At 37.4% G+C, this 18741-nt stretch overlaps 1 protein-coding gene across 1 annotated transcript in view; it reads right to left on the reverse strand.

The window, feature by feature from the left end:
- The window catches only part of Ndufs1 (NADH:ubiquinone oxidoreductase core subunit S1), a 34270-nt gene that overhangs the window by 3739 nt on the left and 11790 nt on the right, over positions 1–18741 (reverse strand). Inside the window, exons 9-16 of the mRNA XM_026394583.2 lie at positions 16109–16243; positions 15013–15127; positions 13639–13784; positions 13184–13312; positions 11330–11459; positions 8940–9100; positions 3337–3491; positions 321–496 (exon numbers count right to left, since the gene is read on the reverse strand). Coding sequence (XP_026250368.2) covers positions 321–496; positions 3337–3491; positions 8940–9100; positions 11330–11459; positions 13184–13312; positions 13639–13784; positions 15013–15127; positions 16109–16243 — 1147 coding nt within the window. The remainder of the gene's footprint in view (positions 1–320; positions 497–3336; positions 3492–8939; positions 9101–11329; positions 11460–13183; positions 13313–13638; positions 13785–15012; positions 15128–16108; positions 16244–18741) is intronic.

Raw genomic sequence — 18741 nt, forward strand, 5'->3', positions numbered from 1 at the left:
TATTGAAATCCTCTTTGCATTTGAGATTGATATTATCATTGACTTTGAAAATTATTCTACAACTTGAGAGGAGGAGGCAGAAGTATCACAATTTTGAGGGCAGGCTCAGCAAATCAGCAAAGCAAAACTGTCTCAAAATTTTAAAAAAGGCTAGGAAGGTAGCTTATTGATAAACTGCCCATGAGTTCAACTCCCCAATACAAAAAAATAACCAAACAACAACAAAAAACAGCAAACAAAACAAAAAGAAAATCTTCTAACAAACTGACATGTACAGTATTCTTAAGTAGCATCACTAAGAAATGCCTCAAAAACAGTACCTCAGAAAGGGCTCTGATAATTTTCCAGTCCTCTCGTGCCAAGCCAGGAGGTGTCACTGCTACTTTTGTTTGTTGAGCTCTACCCTCAGTATTTACATAAGTAGCAGACTTTTCTGTGTAAGCAGCTCCTGGGAGAATAACATCAGCTATGGGTGCTCCAACATCACCATGATGTCCTGTGATAAGAAGGAAAATAGCAAACCACAATTTAGTAAAAATCAGGTTCACTTCTATATATAAAGACAATGTAAATCCTTTGTAATTCCCATTTTTAGTTTTTAATCTTACTTTTTTGCAGTGCTGGGGATTGAACCCAGGGTCTCATATGTGCTAGGCAAAACATTTGCTATTGAATTATAAATCCATCCATTAATTTCCATTTTTAAGATTACAAGTGTTTCTCTTTTTTTTTTGTTGTTTTTCTATAGTGGTTCTGGGGATGGAACCCAGGAATGTTCTACTGAGCTACACCCCCAGCCCTTTATATTTTGAGACAGGGTCTTGCTTAACAGGCAAGACAGGTCTTGAACTTGTGGTCCTTCTGCCGCATCCTCCCTAATAGCTGGAATGTGCCATTACACTAGGCTAACATTACACATGTTTCTAATATGAAAACAATATAGTATAATCAAGTCCAAGTTATCCATAGTCCAACTCCCTTCCCTATGAAAATTACTATAAAGTTTTTGGTATGAATCTTCCCAGACTATTTTATGTAAATACAAAAATATACATATTACACATACATATAATGGACAACTGGGTATGTTCATGCTTACAAGGCAGAAATGATCAGATGTACCACTTAGTGAAAATCAGTAAGCTGGACTGAAACTGTGGAGGAATGCAAAGTATTGAATAGAAATACTTGGGGATTAAACCCAGGGCTTTATGCATGTGAGGCAAGCATTCTACCTACTGACCCATATTCTAATGCTGAAAAAGACATAAGTAGAAAATGAAGAAAATAGTATTCTGAAATGCTATCAACTATTAACAATTCCATAAAACTGGTAGAAGTATTTTTTTTAATAGTTGTAGATGGACAGCATGTTTTTATTTTATCATTTTTTTATGTGGTGCTGAGGACTGAACACAGTGCTTCACACATGCTAGGCAAGTGCTCTGCCACTGAACTACAGCCCCAGCCCAAAGTAAAAATATATTCAAAAAAGAAACTGGAAACAGGAAACTGGCATGGTAGTATACATCTGTAGCCCAGGAGGTGAATGCAGGAGGATTGAAAGTTTGAGACCAGCCTGAGCAATTTAGCCAGACCCTGTCTCAAAATAACAAGTTAAGAGGGCTGGGGAAGCCAGGTGTGGTGGTGCATACCTGTAATCCCAGTGGCTCGGGAGATTGAGGCAGGAGGATTGCGAGTTCAAAGCCAACCTCAGCAACTTAGCGAGGACCTAAGAAACTTAGTGAGACCCCCCATCTCTAAAAAAAAGTATAAAAAAGGGCTGGGGATGTTGGGCATCTGGCTCGGTGGTTAAGCACCCCTGGGTTCAATTCCTAGTACAAAAAAACAAAACAAAAAACCCAAAACAAAACAAAACAAAAAACCCAAAACAAAACAAAACAAAACTCTGGGGAGGTACTCATTGGCAGAACACGACTAGGTTCAGTTCACATTAACACACACACAAAAGAAAAGTTTTACATTATCTAAAGTTTGAACTTATTTGGTCCACATTTTTTTTTTTTTTTTTTTTTTGGTACTGGTGATTGAACCTAGGGACATGTAACCACTGAGCTAAGTTCCTGGCCCTTTTTTTAAAATTTTAAGACAGGGTTTTCCCAAGTTGCTAAAGCTATCTTTGAACTTGCCATTCTCCTGCCTCAGCCTCCTGAGCTGCTGGGGTTACAGGTGTGTGCCACCACACTGGCTATGTGCATGTTTATATACACACAGGAAAGATACGCAGTATGTATGCATGTCGAAACCATCATCAAACTAAGTGTGGTGGTGCACAACTATAATCCCAGCAGCTTGGGAGGCTAAGACAGGAGGATTGTGAGTTCAGAGCCAGCCTCAGCAAAAGTGAGGCGCTAGCAAATCAGTGAGACCCTGTCTCTAAATAAAATACAAAACAGCGTTGGAGATGTGGCTCAGTGGTCAAGTGCCCCTGAGTTCAATCCCAGTACCAAAAACCAAAACCCATCATCAATGCCTATGTCTGGAAAGAACTAGAAACAAGACTTTAGTTTGTGCATTTTGGTATAACTATATAAAACGAATTATACAATATGAAATATCATATAATGCTTTTTTGGCACTAAAAAGTCCATTACAAATTTATGCTATTTATATACAAAATAAAGGAAAAGCTTGGGCTGGAGATATAACTCAGTGGTAGAATGCTTGTCTAGCACATGCAAGGCCCTGGGTTCAATCCCCAGTACTACCAAAAAAAAAAAAAAAAAAAAAGTCCAGTAACATGGAACTCAAGTGATATGTTTAAGTTTTTATACTGTTTATATAAAAATGTTTTCCCTTTGAAATTAACTACATTTTTTTGGCAGGGGAGTACTGGGAATTGAACTTAGGGGTACTCAACCATTAAGCCACATCCCCAGCCCTTTTTTTTTTGATATTTTATTTAGAGACACAGGCTAACTGAGTTGCTTAGTGCCTTGCCATTGCTGAGGCTGGCTTGAACTTACAATCCTCCTGCCTTAGCCTCTCAAGCGACTGAGTTTACAGGCATGCACCACGGCACCTGTCTGCAAAGTTGACTTTCAATGTTTAAAATCACTGGACGAGAATGTCATAATTTTGCCATTCCTGTCACTGGACATTTATGTTGCTTCTAATTCTTAGTTATTAAGTATCAACAAGTAATAATTCTTGGTAGAAATATCAACCATGTAATAATAATATACATAATGTTTTTTTTTTAAATGGGGGGCAATGCAGAATTCGAGAATAGAAAATGTTCTATCTACTAAAATAGTTTTTAATATACACAATGTATAATTATCTTCTGTTTCTAGTGTCACAGGTACCACTTACCTTGATATACAATGAAACAATCCTTTGGTAAATCCTGTCGTGTGATACAACCTCCATCAGCTCCCAGGAGAAACAACACTTTGGGAGGGTTCTTCCGAATTGCTTCTACCCCAGGTTTATACCCTAGGTCCAAAGCAGCTACTTGGCTTGCAACCCTTAAAGACAATTATGAAATTTTAGCATACTTGAGGGTTTTCAGTATAAAAAATTAAATATCATTTTTAGAATGATACTTAGCTTATATTATATTCAATGCTGTCAAAAACCCTTCCCTACCCACTTAAATATAAGATGCTTAGGACACCACCTCTTCATGAAATATTTTTCTGTGGGTGCTAGGGACTGAACCCAGGGCCACATCCCCAGCCCTTTTTATTTTTTATTTTGAGACAGGTTCTCACTAAGTTGCAATCTTCCTGCCTTAGACTTCTTGGGATTACATGCATGCACCACTGTGCCTGGCATGAATATTTAATGGAATAACCTTGGAAATGTTTATGCCAACCACAATTGCATTAAGTTTGAATCCTATTCAGTACAACAGACAAAAAATACATTAAGCCAAACGTATTCATTACAGAAAAATCAGATGATTTTGAAAACAGGAGACATTTAGAAGCCACCCCTGGTAAAACTATAATTTTAAAAAGTCACTAGTACATAAATGTATCTCCTTATGGAATTCTTTTCCTATGAATATACAATATACACTTTTCTTTTTTGATACCAGAGATTAAACCCAAGGGTGCTTAACCACTGAGCCATATCCCCATCCCTTTTTATATTTTATTTTGAGACAGGGTCTCACTAAGTTGCTGAGGCTGGCTTTGAAATTATAATCCTTTTGCCTCAGCTTCCTGAGCTGCTGAGATTATAGGTGTGTGATTCTGTATCTGGCTACAATGTACTCTTTTTTGGGGGGTGGGATGTACTGAGGATTTAAGACTGAACTCAGGGGCACTTGACCACTGAGTCACCTCTCCATTCCTATTTTGGATTTTATTTAGAGACAGGGTCTCACTGAGTTGCTTAGAGCCTCACTGTTGCTGAGGCTGGTGTTGAATTTGCAAACCTCCTGTCTCACCCTCCTGAGCCACTGACACTATAGGTGTGCACCACCATAGTCAGCTACAATACACTTTTTTGTTGTTGTTTTGTTTTGTTTTTTTAAAGAGAGAGAGTGAGAGAGAGAGAATTTTAATATTTATTTTTTAGTTATCGGCAGACACAACATCTTGGTTTGTATGTGGTGCTGAGGATCGAAGCTGGGCCGCACGAATGCCAGGCGAGCGCGCTACCGCTTGAGCCACATCCCCAGCCCCTACAATACACTTAAAATTTTTTTTTTTAGTTTTAGGTGGGCATAATATCTTTATTTTATTTTTATGTGGTGCTGAGGATCGAACCCAGTGCCTTATGCATGCTAGGTGAGTACACTACCACTGAGCTACAACCCAGCCCTACAATACACTCTTAAAAGCAGAAAATATATTTTTAAGGAAGATGCTTAGAATAACTTTCTTTCTTTATTTATTTTTGGTACTAGGGATTGAATGAATCCAAGAGCACTTTATCACCAAGCCCTTTTTCTTTTGAGACAGGGTGTCACAAAATTGCTGATGCTGTCCTCAAACCTGTGATCCTCCTGCCTCAGCCTCCCAAGTCACTGGAATTACAGGAATGTGCCACTGGGCCTGGCTAGAATAACTATTTTGAATAGTATGGTTGTTTTTATCTAGTTGTTATTGCTAACTTTCTTGAAAAAAATAGATATTCTAAGAACCTATAAATTGGTATAATCTTTTAAAAATAAGTTAGAAGCATATATCAATAGCCTCAGAAATGTTTATCTGGTTTGCCCTAATTAATTTAGTTTTTAGAAATTTAAGAGCCAGGCAAGTTATTGTACACCTGTAATCCCAGCCATTTAGAAGGCTGAGGCAGGAGGATCACAAATTGAAAGGTGTTACTCAGCAACTTTGCAAAAGTCTGTTTCAAAATAAAAAAGAAATAGGGGTTGCCAGGAGCAGTGGCACATACCTACTCAGCTAGCTACTCAGGAGGCTGAAGCAGGAGTAAAAGCAAGTTTGAGGCCAGTCTAAGAAATTTAGGGAGACCCTATCTCAGAAAATAAAAATGATTAGAGATGTAGCTAAGTGATAAAGAACCTTTAGGATCAATTCCTAGCATTGCCTCTTGGATAGGCAGAATTAATATAGTCAAAATGGCCATCCTGGGGCTGGGGATATAGCTCAGTTGGTAGGTAGAGTGTTTGCTTCGCATGCACAAGGCCCTGGGTTAGATCCCCAACACCACACACACATGCACACACATGCATGCACGCATGCACGCACATGCACAAATAGCCATACTACCAAAACTGTTACACAGATTTAATGCAATTCCAACTAAAATCCTAATGACATTCTTCATAGAACTAGAAAAAAGCAATCATGAAATTCATTTGGAAAAATAAGAGACCCAGAATATCTAAAGCAATCCTCAGTAAGAAGAAATGAAGCAGGAGATACCAGACGAATACCAGACCCTAAACTATATTCTACAGAGCAATAGCAACAAAAAGGGTATTGGTGCTAAAACAGACATGTAGATTAATGGTACAAAATAGAAGACACACAGACAAACCCACATAAATATGGTTATCTCATACTAGACAAAGGCGCCAAAAACATAAATTGGAGAAAAGATAGCCTATTCAACAAATGGTGCTAAAAAAACTGGAAATCCATATGTAACAATATGAAATTAAATCTCTCTTTTCCTGCACAAAAATCAACTCAAAGTGGATCAAAGACTTAGGCACTAGAACAGAGATTCTATGCCTAACAGAAGAAAAAGTAGGCCCAAATCTTCATGATGGCCAAGAACTTGACTTCCTTAACAAGACTCCTAAAGCACAAGAAGTAAAATCAAGAATCAATGAATGGGATGGATTCAAACTAAAAAGCTTCTTCTCAGCAAAGGAAACAATCAATAATGTGATTAGCAAGCCTATAGAATGGGAAAAAAATCTTTACCACACGCACCTCAGATAGAGCACTAATCTATCTGAGGATATATAAAAAACTAAAAAAACTTTTTTTTTTTTTTTAAAGAGAGAGTGAGAGAGGAGAGAGAGAGAGAGAGAGAATTTTTAATATTTATTTTGTAGTTCTCGGGGGACACAACATCTTTGTTGGTATGTGGTGCTGAGGATCGAACCAGGGTCGCACGCATGCCAGGCGAGCGCGCTACCGCTTGAGCCACATCCCCAGCCCTTAAAAAAACTTAACATCAAAAAAACCCCCCAAAACCCAACAAATAACCCAATCAATAAATGGGCAAAGGAACTGAACAGATACTTCACAGAAGAAGAAATACAACTAATCAACAAACATGAAAAAAATTTTCATCATCTCTAACAATTAGAGAAATGCAAATCAAAGCTACTCCAAGATTTCATCTCATTCCAGTCAGAATGGCAATAATCAAGAATACAAGCAAGGGCTGGGATTGTGGCTCAGGGGTAGAGTGCTCGCCTAGCACGAGTGGGACCTGGATTCGATCCTCAGCACCATGTAAAAATAAAGGCATTGTGTTGTGTCCATCTACACCTAAAAAATAAATGTTAAAAAAAAAAAAGAATACAAGCAATAATAATTGTTGGCAAGGATGTGGGCAAAAAGTACACTCGTACATTGCTGGTTGGACTGCAAATTGGTGCAACTACTATAGAAAGCAGTATGGAGATACCTCAGAAAACTTGAAATGGAACCACCATTTAACCCAGTTATCCCACACCTTGGGTTTATACTCAAAGGTATAAAATCAGCATACTACAGTGATGCAGCCATATCAATGATTGCAGCAGCTAACTTCATAATAGCTAAACTATGGAACCAATTTAGATGCCCTTCAACAGATGAATGGATAAAGAAAATGTGGTACATATATACAGTGGAATATTACTCAGCCTTAAAGAATGAAAATATGGCATTTACAGGTAAATGAATGAAACTAGAAAATATCATGCTAAGTGAAATAAGCCAATCCCCCCAAAATAAAAGCTGAATGTTTTCTGTGATAAGCGGATGTTGATCCTTAGTGGGGCAGGGAGGTAAGGAAAAATGCAAGTACTTTAGTTTCTGTAGAGGGGAGAGAAGGGAGAGGTGGGGCTGTGGGATTAGGAAGGATGGTAGAATGTGACAGACATTATTACCCTATATATATGACATGATAACACTACTGGAGTGACTCTGCACCATGTACGGCCAGAGAAATGAGAAATTGTGCTGCATTTGTTCAAAATGCATTCTACTGTCATGTATAACTAATTAAAATTTAAAAAAATGAAAAGAAATTTTTAAAATTCCCAGCATTGCAAAAACAATGATGAATGAATGAATGAATGAACGAATGAATAAATAAATAGGCTAGGGATATAGCTTGATCATAGAGCATCCCTGAGTTTAATCCCCAGCACTGATAAAGAAACAAACGAACATACAAAAAAAAAAAACAAAAAAACCCAAAAAACAATACTCCAATAAGAAAATAATCTATAAAGTTCAGAAGTATCTGTGTTAGTTCTGAATTATTATGCATTTAACTTTATTGTATCACTGTTGCTGGGGATTGAAACCAGGGCTTCACAAATGCTAGGCAAGTAGCCACCACTAAACATAAGCCCTCAGCCCCTCAGAATTGAACCCAGTGTCTCACATGTGGGGCAAACGCTCTGCCAATGAGCTATAGCCCCACTGCATTATTTATTAAAATTCAGTATTTTTAACAGTACATGTTAAAAAGAAGGAAACAGCTAAAAATTTTATAGTAATTCCTGATATTAAATAAGTATTAAGAACTTCTAATCGTAGGAGGAAATTCTTATTTGATAATGAAAATCAGTTAAAATCAGAACATAAAACTGTACTCATGGTACGAGTTCAACTATAAAACTTACACACACACACAAAAGACCCAAAGAAAAGGCACTAAAATAACAATTGTAATTTTCTAGATTGTGTAATAAAGGTCACTTCCAGTTTTGCACAATTTCTTCTCTTTGCAACTTTTCTAAAACCTGTATTATGGACAGTAAGAAAAAAACTTTTTAGTAATTCTCATGTTAGCTTACATTTTCATCAAAGCCAGAAGATTTGTTGCAGTTTTTGAACCAAGGTGTAGCAAATATGATACATATTTTAAAATATTCTCATTTTTCCACACTCACTGCTATTTCTTTTTTTCTTTTTTGCAGTACTAGGTATTGAACCCCAGGCCTTGAGCATACTAGATAAGCACTGAGCTACCCTCCAGCCCCTTTTTGTTATTTTTTAAAAATTTGATACAGGGTCTCACTAAGTTACAGAAGGCAGCCTTGAACTTGTCAGTCCTCCTGCCTCAGCCTCCCAAGTAGCTGAGATTAAAGATATGCACCAACATACATTAGTTATTATCTTGGGTTCTCCTTACACAGACAATAATGGTTCATATTTAACATCTGTAATGGGGATGAGGTTGTTCAATGTTGACGGTATCAGGAGTACATATACACAAATTTACTTGGATTTTATAGTATGTAAAATAATTACTCAACAAACCTATGAAGAATATTCATAACTTTCCAATCATCAGCAACACCACCAGTCACCCGAATCGTTTGTGCGATGCTAGAAACAGCTGCAAGAATTGCTGCCCCATCATTTCTTTGGAGTGCAGAACTGCCTAAAATCACCATTGGTTTTTTAGCATCCTTTAAGACCTATTAAAAAAAAGAAGAACAACTTAAGATTTTAAACTACTACTAATCACATGCGCATTGAAAATACGTTGTTCAAAGTTTAGTTTTAACATGAAGAATGTCTTGGATTTGCTAGTCAATATACAGACATAAATAAAAACCATACTTAGCCAGGCACGGTGGCAAACACCTGTAATCTCAGCAGCTCAGGAGGCTGAGCAGGAGGATCATAAATTTAAAGCCAGCCTCAGCAACTTATCGAGGCCCTAAGCACTCCGGCAACACCCTTTTCTGAATAAAATATAAAATGGGCTGGAGATGTGGCTCAGTGGTTAAATATCCCTGGGTTTAATCCTCAGTACAAAACAAAAACATATTTAGTTTCATCAAAAGCCAATGCTACTGTGAAACAGCTGAATAAATATCAGATAAAACAGATTTTATACAAGTAGCACTAGGAATGAAAATCCTAGCTAAATTCCTTTGGTCAGAATGAGCATGGGCAGGTCCCAGGAAAAACTGGGAAATATCCCTATACAGATTGAGATAGTACTAAAGAGCAGGAGAAACCATACTAAAGTACCATACCTATTGTGTCTTACATCCCAGACAGAAAGGAGGAGGTAGGGAACCCAATGATCAATAGATCACAATGCAGGATACCTAAAATTTCAAGGGTTTTGCTTTATACCAGAGTAACTCTGAATGCCAAAAACCTAGGAACATAGGGTATCCCAAGAATACAGGACAAATAATATGTAAAGAATATGCAATTCACTCTGATCCCCATCCTCTTTTTTCTTTTTTTCTTTTTGAGGTATAGGGACTGATTCCCAAGGGTTCTTTACCACTCACTGAGCCTTTTAGTTTTTTTTATTTTGACCCAGGGTCTTGCTAAATTGCCCAGAGTGACCTCAAATCTTCCACCTTCCTAACTTAGCCTCCTGAGTTAGGAATTATAGGCATGTTCTATCCTGGCTTTCTGTGTTGTTGTTTTTTTTTTTAGTTGTAGTTGGACACAATACCTTTATTTGTTTTTATGTGGTGCTGAGGATCGAACCCAGGGCCTCATGCTTGCTAGGTGAGGGTGCTACCACTGAGCCACAATGCCAGCCATCTGTGACATTGCATGTGTGTTTGAGAAAGGTGACCCTGCTCAAGGACCAGGGTGGATCCAGGTTTAGGGTGTATCCTGCAGGTCTTAGGAAGTATCCCACTCCTTGGGTTTAGGGCTTTCCCGGTTTAAGACAATTTGGGTTTAGGGCAGTTCCAGGTTTAAGATGATTCCTGCTGGGAATAGGGCATATGCTGCTGCCTGAGTTCCCTGTTGAGTTCTCCTGGGATTGAGAAAGTATTTGGGAGGTGAATTGTGCGGCGGCAGAACTTGGATTTCCCCAGAATGTGTTTGTAGAGGGCCGGTGTGAGTTCGGGAATAAAGAATTGCTATTTGAATCTACAAAGCTGTGAGTGGCTCATGATCTTGTGCCCAGCCCAGACAGCGGCATAGAGCAAATCAGGAAGGCTCCTTCTTGATGATATCCTTGCATAACCATTCAAGTGCTTACCTCTAGATCTCTGGTTATATGACAAACAAAAACGCCTTACTTTTCAAACCACCACTACACATACATTCACAAAAATCCTAAGATAAAGAAAACCATGGATCTTCAGACTGAAGGCATACTATGTCCTATAAAACAATGACAGCTGGGCATGGTGGTGCACGCCTATAATCCCAGTGGCTCAGGAGGCCAAGACAGGAGTGTTCCCAGGATGCAAGGCAGCCTCCATATGCACACGATCACACCCATTCTTGTGGTAGAGTGATTTGAAGCTTCAAATTTGATACAATTTTACTTCAATTCTCTCCAAATAATTTCAAAGACATTAAACCCTAGTAAATAAAGACAGCATGTACACTCTGATCTCCTTTTTGTTTGCTTTTCTATTCATCCATCTAGCTCTCTCAGAGCAATGATTATGTTTCATCAATAACTGTTTGGGGATGGGGAGGAGGACACTGGATAATGCTTTTCTTCCTTTTTGGTAGTGCTGGGGATCAAATCCAAGGCCTCACACATGGTAGGCAAGTGCTCTACCACTGAGTTATATCCCCAGTGCTTTACTTCCTTCCATATTCTTCTCTGTATTGCTAATAATTTTAACCATAATCACATGTTGATATTACAAAAACAATAAACTTAAAAAACAGCAACAATTAAAAACAAACAATAGTAGATAAATAAGCACCTGGCTGAATGAATGGCTACCGGAAGCAATGTCTTGCAGAATTTTAGGGGAGTCTCCCAGGTGGTCATATCGGTAAGTGAGGTCCACTGGACTACCTATAAGTGCTACTTTCAAGTCATTATGAAGCCAGCTGAAATAAAAATAATACTATTTTTAGAGAGATAAGTGAAGCAAAGCCTTTGACCTCATCAATACCAAGTCCTACCTCTATTTATAAAGAAGATGTTAAAAGCACAAACTCACAGAACATTTAAACTTAACAGATATACCTTTCAAAAAAGAATGCTATAAAAACACATGCCAAGACAATTCAATACATTAATATGGTATACAAGAATGCTAACTATGTCAGCTATGAACAAAGACTAATTTTAGAATAACTGATCTAAGGTTTTTATTTGGCAATATTTACATGACAGGGTCAACTATTTCTTAATTGCTCATTAAGGACATTTAAATATACTTTATGAAAATAAACTAAGTCATTTTAGTTATTCCTTATAGCAGGGAATTATGCAGCTACTTGCATCAAAGAGAATTATAAGTGCAGTGACCACATACTATTGACCACATATTATTTAAGATAATTTTTACTTGTTATCCTGTTAGCACTCCCACTTTTAACAGTTTCCCAGTTTAAACAATATGGTTCCTTATTTATACATCTTTAAGATATAAGTTAAAAAGATGAGGATGAGAAAGTATTCTACAAAATAACTGGCCTTTATTATTTTTTCCTTATGGTGCTGGGGAATCGAGTCTATGGTCTCATGCATGCTGTTACCACTGATCAACATCCCCAGTCCATGGCCTACATTCTTGCAAGGGACAAGGGGTGGGGGGGCGAGGGGGTCCTGAAGGTAATGACACTAACTGCAGTGTTTCACCACTACTGAGTGGATGCTTGACAGGAAAAATAAAATTGCTATAAAAGTGATTAAGGAGGGCCGGGGTTGTGGCTCAGTGGTAGAATGCTCGCCTAGAATGCAAGAGGCAATGGGTTCAATCCTCAGCACCACGTAAATGTAAAGTAAGAATATTGTGTCCACCTAAAACTAATAAATAAATATTTTTTTAAAAAAGTGATTAAGGAAAATTTTGTGAGATTTGAATGTAAACAGTGGATTAAGTAACAATTTTATATCGATACTAAATTTTTGATTAAGAGAATGCCCCTTGGGCTGGGGTTGTGACTGAAATGGTACAGTGCTCGCCTAGCATGTGTGGGGCACTGGGTTCAATCCTCAGCACCACATAAAAAAATAAAAATAAAAATGTTGTGTCCACCCAAAACTAAAAAATAAATATCTTAAAAAAAAAAAAGAGAGACTGCCCCTTGTATTTAAGGAATGTAAACTGAGGTATTCAGCACATCATGTTTACAACTTAACTCTGGATGATTTAGAAATTACATTCATATATACATACAGAGAAAGAGTACCATAAAACACATATGGCAAATTGTTAACTTCACTTAAGACCACTTTAAGCATCTTGAAATTATTTCAAAATAGAAAGCTAACAAAATAAATAAAAAGATCAGAGGTAATGGTGATCACAGGAAAGATGAACCTGTTAGAAAATAGTCTTCAATTATCTTTTGGAGTCTCTCTACAACTAACACTTAGTAGGAATCAACTAAAATATCATTTTTCATATAAAAACCAGAAAAATGTCATTATTAATTTTTTTTTAGTTATAGGTGGACACAATGCCTTTACTTTATTTTTATTTATATGTGGTGCTGAGGATCGAACCCAGAGCCCCACACGTTAGACAAATGCTCTACTGCAAAGCCTAACCCCAGCCCAAAATGTCATATTTTTAAAATCATGAATAAATATTATTACTCACCTCTTTCGAATTCTAGCATTAAATAGTGGTGCCTCAAAACGTGGATTTGTACCAACCAGAAGGACAACATCTGCCTCTTCTACACCAGCAATTGTAGTATTAAGAAGATAATTGGAACGCAAATCTGTGCTAGAAATACAATAAAGTACAAGTTTACTTTAAAGCTAATAGATGCTGAAAGACCATGGAATAGTCCCACATCATCAGTCTCATGGCACTCTCAGATAAAAAATTTAAGAAGTATTTCTAAATTAAAATTTCTAATGTTTATTAATAAGTGGAACCTGCTATCTCCTATAGTTCTTGGTCTGACTTTGGTCTATATATGAAAATAAATTTGTGGATCTTGTGGAGAATCCATTATTAAGTCATTGATACCATAAAAAAAAACTTTGTTTACATAACATTAACTAACATGGAAAATGAGAGCTTGGACATAGCTTCATAATCCTCACCCAGCTCCTGCAGTGGGGAAGACCTCTTCAGTGCATAAGGTTTCAGAGTCCACTCTATTAAGCAAATCTTTCAGAGCTACTAGGGCTTCAGCATCTACCAAGCCACCTGCAACTGCTGCCACATCCTTGCCTTGAAAACTCTGCAACTAGAGATGGATGAAAAGGATATCACCAGGAAACCTACAGTCAGCGGAGACCACAATGAATTATTCAGACAATAAAACAACAATCATTTTCAAATACAAAAAATGTAACAAACTTCTAACTAAAAAGTTCTGCACTGATTAGTAATTTATTTAAATATGAGAAGCAACAGAGGTGTATGTGGGGCCAAGCCTAAGAACTCCGCTTGAATGGACACTGTTTATCTTATATGTAGGAATAAAAGGGCTTCAAAATGAGATCTGGAGAATGAAGACTGTGGAGTCAGGAATACTTTAAATGCAACATTTTCTTAACTATCTACCATTCCTTCTAGGCCTTTGTCTATGTTGCTTTTTCGGGCCAGATAATCATTTCCCCCACTTTTTTTTTTTTAAACTTTGTTGTTGGAATTAAAATTTAAGGTTTTGTGTACAACAAGCATGTTCAATACCACTGAGTAACACCCTAGCCCTTCCATGTTTGCTCTGTATTTATTCTTAGATTCATATTAATTCTTTGACTTTACACAAAAAATCACCTTCTCTAAGAAGGTATCTTTTTTCCCCTTATTTTTAATTGGTGCATTATAGATGTACACAATGGGATTTGCTGTCATATCTGTACATACACATAATGTAACTATAGTCAATATTATTCCCCACTATTTTCCCTTTCTCTTCCCCATGCCTTCCTCCTGGTCTCACTCCTCTACTCTATTGATCTCCCTTCAATTTTTATGAGATTTCCCCCTACCACCTTCTTTTCCTTTTTCCTCTCTAGCTTCCACATATGAGAGAAAACATATGACCCCTGACCTTCTGAGTTTGGCTAATTTTCGCTTAACATAATGTTCTCAGGTTCCATCTATTTTCCTGCACATGACATCATTTCATTTTTTAAGAAGGCATCTTGATATACTATTTGTTAGGCCTCCCTCTCCATGTCTTTCTCATATTAGTCCTGGTACAACTACGTATAGCAGTGTAAGATAATTGCCTAATTATGCATATTTCTTTACTATAACATTGTGGGAAGGTAGGGATCATGTGTCAGTGGTCTGTAAACCACATCTAGCATTACATCTAGCACATGGCTTTTAAAAACTATCAAATGAAAAGCGATCAATTATAATCTTGGTAACAGGAATGAAAGGAAGACATATCTACCCTCTGTTTGGTAAAAATGTTTCTTGAAAAATCACACAGTATTTATTCTATATTTCTATTTTACCATTCCGGCTACACGAGACAGTGCATCTTCCCAGGAAGTATAGCTTAAAAGTCCCTTTTCGTTTCTGACCATTGGCTCGGTAAGTCTTTGACGTTTTAGCCCATCATAGGCAAATCTAGACAACAGAAATCACACCATTTCATTTGTAGAATCTTGCTGAAGAGGCAAATATAATTTTCAAGTTTAAAATCTACAAGAAATGTTATTTAAATACAAGATAGGTTAACTATCAAACAGAATAAGTACCTAGAAACAAATAACTATTCTACATTTTTTTGGAGAGGAATTAGTAGATAATTTTATGAACATCACTTAAACCTTTTCAATTAGCTAAACAATTTTTTAAACTTACAACACAACAAAATACAATAGCTGAAAAGCCAAATCTTTTTTATTTTTTGTAGTTATAGATGGACAGCATTTTTATTTTGTTTATTTTTATGTGATGCTGAGGATCGAACCCAGTGCCTCACACATACAAGGCAAGTGCTCTGCCACTGAGCTACAGACCCAGCCCCTAAACCATTACTTACAAAACTTGAGTACCTCTAGATATTTTTTCAAAACCACACTGTGCAAACTCCTATATTTAGCTTCTTTTTTCCAATGAACAATACCTTGAAAAACTATCTTAGTTTACTTCACTTTCTCCATGTGGGAGGGAAAAATTTTTTTCTCCAGGTTAACACAAAAGCCAGCAATAAACCTAGGACCATTAATGCCAGTTTTGTCCCATTCTCTACATAAAAGCTCAGATTTCAATAGTATATATTCATTATCTAATTTACAAATATAAATATTTTCTTTTTTTGTGGGAGAGGTACTGGGGACTGAACTCAGGGGCACTCAACCACTGAGCCACATCCCCAGCCCTATTTTGTGTTTTATTTAGAGATAGGGTCTCACTGAGTTGCTTAGTGCCTCGCCATTGCTGAGGCTAGCTTTGAACTCGTGATCCTCCTGTCTCAGCCTCCCGAGTGGCTGATATTACAGGCATGCACCACCACGCCTGGCTACAAATATTTTTCATAAAAAATTATCATAAAATTTATTCTAAATCAATTGTAAAAGTTAAGGAAAACCAAATGGCATATACCTGGTTTTATCAGAGATCCATTCTTCATTGATGTCCTCATGCATTCGTGGCAAAATTCTCATTACCTCTCCAGTTCTTGTGCTAACCACAATATTACTTCCAACTGCATCCATTACATCAATGGATTCTGTCTTTCTGAGAAAATAACATATATTTACTATGTTCATTTTGAGAATAAGAACAATTTTTGTTACCTGGTTTTACAAAAAAAAAAAAAGAAACTCAGGGGGCTGGGAATGTGGCTCAAGCAGTAGCACGCTCAACTCGCTCAACTGGCATGTGTGCGGCCCGGGTTCGATCCTCAGCTACAAACAAAGATGTTGTGTCTGCCGAAAACCAAAAAATAAATAAAAAATTTAAAAAAAAAAAAGATTACAGATCAGGGCTGAGAATATAGCTTAGTCAGTAGAGTGCTTATTAAAAAAAAATGAAACTCAGAGGAATTACAATAATAAAGTATGCCCATATTTGAACACATCATATAAATTCCTAATGTAATAATGAAGCCTTTAAACCTACTCTCTGACACAGAAGTCAATTTTTAAAAAAATATTTATTCTTAAGTTTTAGGTGGACACAATATCTTTATTTTACATTCATGTGGTGCTGAGAATCGAACTCAGTGCCTTGTGCATGCCAGGTGAGCACTCTACCACTGAGCCACAATCCCAGCCCCCACACAAGTCAATTTAAAAGGGCTACAACTAGCTAAATCTGGGGCAACTTGAGCATCAAAATAAATAACAAGGGCAGAATTTTTGGCTATAGCTAATTAAAGAGCTCAATATATTTCTCCTTCCAAAAAGCAAAACCAAAGCTAGAAAAAAATTGACAAAAAAACCACAACACACCATTTCAGAAAAGGCATACAATTTTAAGGCATCTACCAAAAGCATACAACAGAGTGAGACGCTTTTTTGGGGGGCAGGGAGGAGGGATGACCAGAGATAGAACTTAGGGACACTCAACCACTGGGCCACATCCCCAGCCCTATTTATTTTTTTTTTGTATTTTATTTACAGACAGGGTCTCACTGAGTTGCTTAGAGCCTCACCATTGCTAAGGCTGGCTGTGAACTTTCGATCCTTCTATGCCTCCCAAGACGCTGGGATTATAGGTGTTACAGGTATGCGCCACCATGCCATATCTGTTTTTCATGCTTTGCTTTGCTTTGAGTAAGAACAGTAAAAATCTGTAGAGGTCTAATTTGGTGCAACACCTATCCCCCTCTTCACCATCTGGAATTTCTTCCAGGGTGGGACAGGGAGAATATATGATTACACAATTTGGAGCTAGGGGCAAACTTGCCTGTAAACATGGTATCTTGGAGGTCCTTATAGCTCATGAGCATCAAGAGTGCACTAGGGTGAGGTTGTAGTCATCTGGGGCAACCATTCTGACACGAGAGAGGGCCTTACTATTCAAACACTGTTGGACAACACGGAGACTCAGAAGACTCAAGACAAAGTAAAAGCTGGTGCTGTAGTTTGGATCTGGAAAGTTTCCCACAAAGACCCATGTGTTAAAAGCTTGGTTCCCAGTCCTTGGTGCTATTGGAAGGTAATGTAACTTTTAAGAGGTGATGTCTAATGGGAACACATCCTGACAAGATGTGTTGCTCCACCACAGGCCCAGAAGCAATGTGGCCAGCCAAATGTGGACTGAAACCTACAAAACTGTGAGCCAAATAAAATTTTTAAGTTGATTAGCTCAGATTGTTACAGAAACAAAAGCTGACTATCATAGCTGGTCTGACTTGAAAAATGGCCTGAACTTTGAATATGCTCCTCTATCCACCCATTGGCAGAGGATGGAAGTCGTACTGGCTCATTGTTTGAGCACAATCATCTGACTACTAAGCTATGCTGACACAGGCAATTTCTAAGAAAATGCACATAAAAATAAATATTAAAATACATTCAAGGAGGGGCTGGGGCTGTGGCTTCGTGGCAGAGCACTTGCCTAGCAAGGATAAGGCCTTGGGCTCGATCCTCAGCACCACATAAAAATAAATAAACAAAACACAGATATTGTGTCCATCTATAACTAAAAAAAAAATTTAAAAAAAAAATACATTCAAGGAAAACCATTTAGAGAATTAAAGGAGAAGTATGACAACTATGAGTCAAGAGATTCTCAGTAAGAAGAGAAATTATTATTATTGTTATTATTATTTTGTGGAACTGGGGAATGAATCTAGAGTTTTATGTATGCTAGACAAACATTCTACACTGAGCTATATACCCAGCCCATTTTTTAAATTTTGAGGCAAGTTCTCACTAACTTGCCTGGGCTTGCCTTGAACTTGTAAATTTGTGATTTCTGCCCAGCCAGAAACTATTTTTTTAAGCAACAACAAACGAACTCAGAAATTAAAGAGCTGGAGTTGAAAAATATAAACTTTAAAATAAGCCAGGCACAGTGGTACACATCTATAATCCCAGTGACTTGGGAGGCTGAGGCACGAGGATCACAGCTTTGAGGGCAGCCTTGGCAACTTGCAAGGCCCTACATCAAAATCAAAATAAAAAGGATGGGAGATGGAGCTTAGTGGTAAATGTCCATAGGTTCAATCCCTCTTCACAAACAACAATAAAAACTGGAGAGAAATTTTTTTAATACATTTCAAGAAC

This window comes from Urocitellus parryii, chromosome 1 (genome assembly GCF_045843805.1).
Source record: "Urocitellus parryii isolate mUroPar1 chromosome 1, mUroPar1.hap1, whole genome shotgun sequence".
Classification (NCBI taxonomy): Eukaryota; Metazoa; Chordata; class Mammalia; order Rodentia; family Sciuridae; genus Urocitellus; species Urocitellus parryii.